General features: G+C 38.7%; 1 protein-coding gene across 1 annotated transcript; it reads right to left on the bottom strand.

Moving 5' to 3' along the window:
- Positions 1 to 6956: 6956 nt before the first annotated feature.
- On the bottom strand, positions 6957 to 8185 carry LOC137579281 (oxaloacetate tautomerase Fahd2a, mitochondrial). The gene has a single exon (XM_068293001.1). It carries the CDS (start codon positions 8070 to 8072, stop codon positions 7038 to 7040), a length of 1035 nt encoding a protein of 344 aa, XP_068149102.1. The 5' UTR covers positions 8073 to 8185; the 3' UTR covers positions 6957 to 7037.
- Positions 8186 to 8429: the final 244 nt, after the last annotated feature.

The raw sequence follows: 8429 nt of genomic DNA, 5'->3' as shown, positions 1-8429 counted from the left end.
CATATATGTGTTTGTTTGTGTGTGTGTGTGGTAAGGCCATAAAACCATGAAATCACATACAAAATGCATTTACCGCCCCACACCAACAGCAACAGTAAACGAAACAACGAAAAAAGTAGAACCAAAGAACATTTTTGGTTTTAATTAAAGTAAAGAAAGCAGCGCCAACGCCAGCAGATGAACAGACGCAACATACAAACAACACACACACAAAAAAAAGAAGAAAAAAAAAAAACCAACACAACATATTTTAATTTAATGTTAGCCAGGCAATATGGAGTAAGTACTTCCGTTTACAGGCTCCAGATGTGTGTGTGTGTGTGCTCCTTCGTTAAGAGGCTCCTTCAATGCCAATGCCAATGCCAATGTCTCGTCGACTCAATTACAGAAAATAATTTAACGACTCCATTTAGGCATGAAATTGCAACCGTCAAAAGAAGTGGAGAGGTGGTGGAAGTTGTAAGGGGGGTGACCGCTGCTGCTCCACCGCAGCAACTTCATCTTCATTTAGGCTTATTTTCCACAATTTTGAAGAGTGTTTTAAACAAAAACTCACAAAGAAACTCCCTAGAACAATGGACAACAACTTTATCGCTAAGTGGGAAAATCTGTAGGATTTTTTAAGTGCATGAAAGGAGCGAGGAGTGAGGAGAGGCTAGAGGTAGGATATAAATACCCCCGCTGTATTGTCTATTGTCCTTGCGCTCGTTTCAAGTTCGCCCTGTGTCTAGTTTGGTAGCAGTTGATGGCGGAACAGGAGCAGAAGCAGGAGAAGGAGAAAGAGTTCCTTTCTTGTTGTTGTTTTCAAGGTGTGCTAAGGAGGCGTAAGTACAAAACAATTTTTTTCTTCTCCTCTTTTATTTCATTCCCTTTTTATTCTCTTCTTTTTTTTCTTCATTTTTAATCATGGTTAAAGGATATGTCAGGCAAATGCAGGATGTCAACGCAAATTCAAGTGAAATGATGCACAAGGCAAAAACGAGAAGCAAAGGCAAAAAAAAAAAAAAAAAAAAGGAAGAAAAGGATTGCTACCGGATGAATGCACTTCATTTGAAGTAGAAGAAGACGACAGAGATATAAGGAAAAACTGGCAGACAGACAGACAAAAGTATAAGAAAAAGGAATGCAATGTTCTCATTGTTGGGACATTTTGCCCAGGAATCCAAACGGCAGCAATCCCCTAAAGGCAGCGCCCAAGTCAGCTAAAGGATTAGTTTTAGGGGTGTGTGCCACACCAAGAGAAAGAGATTTTTGAGAATCGTATCCCTTAGCGGACTGACTGACTGACTGACTGACTGTCTGTCTTGTTCTGTCTTCTCTGGTCTATCCGTCTGCATGTCTGCTGTCTGTAATGATCATGTTTTGGCATATTTGTGGTTGCAGTCAACGGTTTTGGCATTGTGGCCCTAAAGTGGGTATGTGTGTGTGTGTGTGTGCCTGTTTCTAAGGAAGTTGCAAAAGGAGTGAAAAGAGTTTAAGCACCTTGCCAAGAAGGCGTTTGCTTACAACACGCACATTTCAGTTCATATTTTTATCTCTTTCTCTAGCATTTGGCATGAATTTTCCTTGAATTTTACGTTTTCTAGGCGGATTCACATATCAACTGTTTCTAACAATGATTATTGCAGATCTTTCCGACAAATTTTAAACGAAATCCAAGCAAATGTCCAAAATATAGAAAACTTACGTGATACTTTATAAATTTAACCAAACATTTTTCTTAATGTTAGTTTTAGACAAAGAAACAATGTAAAAATTGCATCTTTTGTTTTGCAGTTTCACAATTATTATCATTATTTATATTGCTTTCGAGGTCTTTAAACTTTTTCAGCCATAAGCAGAACAAGGTCAACAGACCAAAGACCAAAATCACGTGCTCCGGTTCTGATGCTGTTTCTGGTTGTGCTCTACTCTCGACAGACGACGATTTTTTGGGTTTGGGTTTGGGTTTTGGGTTTGTGCTCCTGTGACCCCATTGAAACCGAAAACCAATGGTCAATATATCACATGACGCCTACAAATTTAAACTGCCAAAAAAATGAAATGCAAACAGGACGACCGTTGGGAAGCTCCAGCAGCCAGCACGAAAGAGAAATGGCAAACATTTATATAAATAACACCATCGACTCCAATTAAAGCGGAATGGTCCAGAGGGGAGCAGCAGCAACAGCAACATCAGCAGAAGACATGATGAACAGCTGAGTGGGTAGAAGGGGTAAAGTGGTGTAAAAGAAGAAGAAACTGCTGCTCCGATCTCTGTCCATTTTCTGTTGTCTGTGGATGATAAAAACCAAAACCGCAAAACGAAATTTTGTCTTTCTCTCTCTCTGTCTCTATCACTTTATACCCTTGTCTCTTTTCCACTCTGTGTGTGTGCGAGTGTAATAAAAATGCAAAACAAAAGCGGGCAAATATGTTTATGCTGTTATTGTTGTTGTTCTTTCAATTTTTTTTTTTTTTTTTGTTTGTCGTTTTTATGTGGGCGTGGCACTCCACAAAAGGCAAGCATGTCGGTCAAAATGTAGAGAATTGGGTGGCAGGCAAATGTATTGAGAGAAGGGGAAATGAAAAACGACATCCAAAACCACTTCCAACTGTCATTCGCATGCAAAACGATGACGTACCGATGCATTCAGTAAAGGCAAAAGAAATTTAAATCAGAGTGTGGGAGCATAGCCGATAGTCGATCGGTTCAATCAGGATCATCTATAAGGATAGGCGCTTGGAAGAGTTAATAAAAGTGACTCTAAAAAATTTCGACTATTCAACACTCAAAAGATTCACGTTGCTCAAACTGGTTGAGAATCACAACTTAAATAAAACAAAAATATTTTGATGGTCTTTCTTGCGTGCCTTTACCCTCTTGCCTCTCTTTGGCTGACAAAAGAAAGGGTATTCAAATGAAATTGTGTTGGACAAATAACATTTGGCAGAAAACGGCGACGAGGAAATAATAATTTATGCATGCGTTGTGGTAGCGCGGGAGATGTTACGCAGCGGTTAGGGGTACGGGCAGAGGGAATATGAGGTTCTTTTTGCTATATAGCAGAGGCGCAACCGCAAAATGTTTCGCCTGCGCCTTTTGTTGTTGCTGTTGCTGCAATTGTTTACTATATAAAATGTAGCAGCAGCAGCAGAAAGAGAGCAAATACAAAAAAAAAAGGAAAAGTGAATCTGAGCTGCAGGCGCTGTTGCAACCGGAAAACGGAAATTGTGGCAAGAAGCACCAGGCTACCGCCTACTCTCCCCCTCAACGTCAACCGCATTGACTGCTCTTTCTCTCAGTCTCTCTGTGTGTAGTGCTCTCAAGAATTTATGCCCTTTTTGCCGCCACGTTCAAGTCAGGACAATCTGTTCCTGTTCTACGCCTTTTGGAACATCAGTTGCACTTTCGGGATTTTGCATTCGATGCGGTTATCTTTTGGTTATTCGCGACTTTCGCCCATTGTTTAACTACTTACAGATGGCATTGTGACACGATAAACGAAACACTATCTATTTGTAAAATATTTCACAAGCACGCCTATTACAAGGTTAATAAATTGGAGGCCAAAAATTAAATTCAGTCTCAGATGAAATCCAAAGATAGAGACATAAAACTGAAATTATTTGTTGAAAGCCGTAAAAAACAATATCCAAATATATTTTTGAACATACATTTTTTTATTGATATTTCGCACTTTAATTTTTAGTAAAACTTATTTCAACTTAAGGTTACTGGAAACTTCATAGTCACACATCTTAACATTTTCACCTAGACCTCGAAGTTAAATATTTTTAACTCGTAATTGATTAGTCAGTTTGGAATTCAAAATATTATTATTCCTAGTTAAATTTCTTTCATCACGTAGCCATCTCAAATTTCTTTCATTTAAGCTTTAAATTAGAACATTTCTTCACCACATGCAATTGATTTAGTTAATGCAAGAATTATTTGTTTTTGCAGCTGCATAGCATTTAAATTGGCTTTCTATTAGAATTCATTTTTGGTGGCTTTTGTGGAGGGTTTATTATTTTTGGTATTATTTTCCCAGGACAAGAAGGCGGCCTATTTACACACATGTAGGTGTGAAATTATATGTCACAATAGGAGTAAAATTTCTTTGATCTTAAAAACCAAACCGCTCACAGACAGCCCACTTCACACACACATACAGACACCCATTTGATTGTTGAGTATGCAAAAAAAAGGAAAATGAAAATGGGAACGCATGTCGTTTAAATGAAAAGAAAATACTAAGCAAACATTTTGTCTGTGTGCGTGTGTGTGTGTGTGCATGCGTTTGTTGGTTGATTTTGACAACTTAAGTTGAGGAGTTTTCTTGTTTGGTTTTTCTTGTGTTTTTGTCCCCCCACCTACCCGCCGCAAGTGAAAAGATCTGCCCACATATTTTCATTATTTGTATTTCTTTGCAATTGGCTCTCTACAGCTTCGAGTTATCCACAAAAGGATCAAAGTTGAAATTTATACATACAAATGTCACACCTCTCAAGGATTATGTATAACACGCAGCAGCAAAAATACAACAACAATGCCAAATGCCTGTAACATTTTCAGTTTTCTTCTTTTTTTTTGTCGTTCTTGATTGTTTGTGTATGTGTCATATCCATACACACACACACACACACACACACACACACACACACACACACACACAAATTGTTAACAAGATTAAGAAGGAACAATTTTTTGGATTTGCTTCTTTATATGTTTATGTATATAAATTTTGTTGTTGTTGTTTTTTCTTCTTTTTTTGGGCTACCTTATTGTGGCAGGCTCTTCCTGGTTTCGGTTTCCATTTTTTTTTTGTTCATGTTGTTGCTGCTGTTGGCAACAGCTTTCATTGCCATGTTTTGACTTTTTTTAGGGTGTTGTTGTTGTTGTTTGTACTGAATATTACGACATGTAACATTTTATGCGTTTGCTTTGAGCCTACTTCTTACCTCCTCCTGTTCCTCTCTCCTCACCTCTTCCTTTTTCTGACTAACTTTTCCTCTCTCTCTCTCTCTCTCTCTTGGCATTTAAGGCTTAGAATTTTCATAATTTGCATGAACAGCGTTTAAACTGTGAACTGTTGTAACGTTTGTTTTTGGGTTTACAAATTTTAGCCTGTAGAATGAAAACGAAAAAAATTGGATTGTTGTTTCGATTACGATTTCTTAAAAATTCTTCTAAATCATTTAAAAACGGGAACGAAAGTAATCCTAATTGTAAAATTCATATTTTTCAAAGTTAATGCAGACTTTTTTCATATCCTGCCACTCTTCCTAGCATATTTTTTTAAATAACAGTTACTGTATGCTAAATCAAATGGTTTCACTTGCCATAACGATTGCATTACCTGGAGTTAGTCGCTATCGCACACAGGACAGAAGAGGAAAAACGAATTGAATGATAACAGACAAGTTGGGTGGGAAGGTGAACAGAACAAAATCATTTTGTAATATAATTTGTTTGCTTTTGTCATCGTAGGCAGTGTATAGGGTGTTGATGATGCTGTTGGTGGTAGGGTGGGAGGAGTTAGCCGCCTGAGTAGGGGTATACAATAACCGCTTTTATGAGGCACCCAAGCATAATCAACATTATCCCAGTCACAAACCACCAAGGCGAAAGCGAAGGCAAAGGCAAACGCCTACAACAAGCTTCCCGCAGAGTCTTTTGGCCAAAAGCCACGGCGCATTATCATCTCATTGCACAGGACATAATCCTGCGGCAAGTTATTAAAGCGTAACGCGTCTCGTTGTCCTCATCGTCGTCGTCTTCGTCGTTGTACTTGTTGTAGTCATCCTTGTAGTCGTAGTAGGTCGTCCTTTTGCCAATGCCTCGCCCCTTTTATTGTTCGCGCTGCGCTTAACTTGTTTCGCATTGAGAGAGAGAGAGAATGGGAATAAAGGGACACAAACACACAGAAGGGGATTGGAGGGTGTCCGGGCAACCGAGCGGACGCTGTCTTAATGCTAAATGATCCAATATCCTGTTTCCTGCATTTGTCTGCAGCAACGTTAAAAGGTCCTTTGTGGCCTCAACATCAGCAGCGGCAGCAGCACCAGCAGCATCAGCTATTATTTGCCTGGCCAACTTAAAGATGAGCGCAACTTTTATTTGCCAAAAGAATGGAAAAGAAAAGAAATTATGTTGTATCTTTTCTTCTTTGCGCACGGCAACTTAAATAGCAGAATGTAAAGTTTTTAATTATGCAACTCAACGTCAACTGCGTCCCTCCTCCACACCCGTTCTCCTCTTTCCATCCTCATTCATACATCCTACTTTGCGCCATTCATTGTGAATATAAGTGTAGACGATGGCAGAGTACATCCCAGGGTACATAGTCGAAGGTGGGAGAAGGAGTGCTTCCGTTTCTTGCCTCTTCATTTCGAAGACTATCACCATCTACTTAGATGGCCAAAAAAGTTAAAATACACATAATTAGCAGTAGTTTTTTAGACGTTGACATAGTGACAAAAATCTCTTTTGTATATCTTTTGGTTATAGCTTAGTCTTGGTCTCTATAAACTGCTGTATAACCAAAAAACTAGGTCAGCTGTTCCTTAGTATTTCTGTGTTTAGTTTTCCATAAAGGAAAAAAACCATTTTCGCTGCTCTTTCAATCTGTTTGTGTGTGTGTTGGACTAATTAAATGAAAATATTAATTTTGACAAAAGGAATTTGAAATAAACCGAAAGAGGATTTGAACTAGAAGGATGAGCAAATATTTTCCCAAACGAATAAAGGAGGAACGAATATAATGAAAGAAGTAAAGCTTTTCGTTTTCTGCGGCTTCTCTTTTTTCTTTTGGCATATACATACATATGATATACCATACCATAATGATCTCACAGCAACTAAATATGTCATTTGGTTTGATGATTTGGCAAACTATTATCTCTGGTAATCATCAAAAACGGCAATTATTTCAATATTTTTAGTATTCCACTTAACAAATTGCAAACGAAACTATATTTTGCTAGTTTTTATTATTTTTGGAATACAAATTTTTTGTTGGTTTTGTGTTTTTTGGTGGAGAGATATCTTCTGGTTAAGCATATGGATTAACAACTTGATTGCACATTCTACCTAAATTTTGTATCTCACTTTCGATTAGATCACCGGGTTGAAGAAATGTTGAGGGCTTGCGATAGGCTCCCGATCCGGCTGGAGTGCCCGTTAGGATAATATCACCGGGACATAGGGTTATATACTGCGATAACCGATGAATAAGAAAATCGATTTTGAATATCATATTTCGAGTATTGCCCGTCTGACGCTCCTCGCCATTGACAATCGTTTTGATCCACAAATTGTTCACATCGGGCACATGACATTTGTGCACAATAACTGGACCGAGTGGACAAAATGTATCCAACGATTTGCCCAGCATCAATTGACCACCGAGCAGGGCATTCCAATCGCATGCCGTAATATCCTGGGCCACAGCATAACCAAAAATATGATGCATTGCCTCATTTGGCTGAACATGACGGCAATGGCGACCCATTATCACAGCCAACTGGCAGCCATAATCGATCCGTTTGGCAATATCGTGAGCTCGTATATTATCCAATGCACCAATTATCGATGTGCCAAATTTCACAAAGAACGCTGGCTCCCGCGGTATACAATGATGTCGCTCGTCACAGCTATCAATATAATTGCACTGGACGCCAATTATTTTGCCGGGCGCTGCGAGTGGTGGAAGTAAATGCAAATCCCTATCGACCTTCAGCACATTCATATATTTGACACTGTCGAGCAGACTGCTCATGCAGTACCGCTGATCGATAAACCGATGCATATCGGGAGCAGCACATGTTACACTCGAAAGTTCTATCATCTTGCTACCATCCTCAGAGACCATGCCCAGACGTTTGTTGGCATCGAAACGTCGACAATATTGCATAAAGCGACATTTTGGCATATTATAATCCGGTTTACGGTATACAATACCTTTCGTTTCCGGACATCGATTCTTGGGTATGTTTGTGGCTTTCTCCCACAACAAGTGCTCCAATGTTGCTGGTTCAGTCTGCATGCGCGAAAACTGATTGCGCAGCATTGAAACTGCAGCTCTCATGATTTACAGGGTGATGCAAAACAAAGGGTAAAAAATAATTTCAATTTTGAAAGTTTTTTTCTATCAGACGTAATAAAAAAAGTCAGAGACCTATTGAAAAGACTGTTCAAAATGAAAATTCCAACTAAACTAAAATCAATGGCAGTCAAATCAAAGCAATGCTACTTTTTTTTCTGTGATTTAACAGAATTTATTTATTCAACAAATCCTATGAAAGTTAAGCCAAAAACAGAGGACTCTTGCTAAAAGCCAATTTCACTTGCCAAAATATGTTGTAGCTTAGAAGACCCTTAGCAGTGATTTTCATTAGCAGATTTGGCTAAAAAGAACCTAATACTTGATCATAACATTTTTTAA

The sequence above is a fragment of the Drosophila tropicalis genome, unplaced genomic scaffold (genome assembly GCF_018151085.1).
Source record: "Drosophila tropicalis isolate 14030-0801.00 unplaced genomic scaffold, ASM1815108v1 contig_694, whole genome shotgun sequence".
Classification (NCBI taxonomy): Eukaryota; Metazoa; Arthropoda; class Insecta; order Diptera; family Drosophilidae; genus Drosophila; species Drosophila tropicalis.
This window is presented reverse-complemented; position numbering and strand designations above follow the sequence as displayed.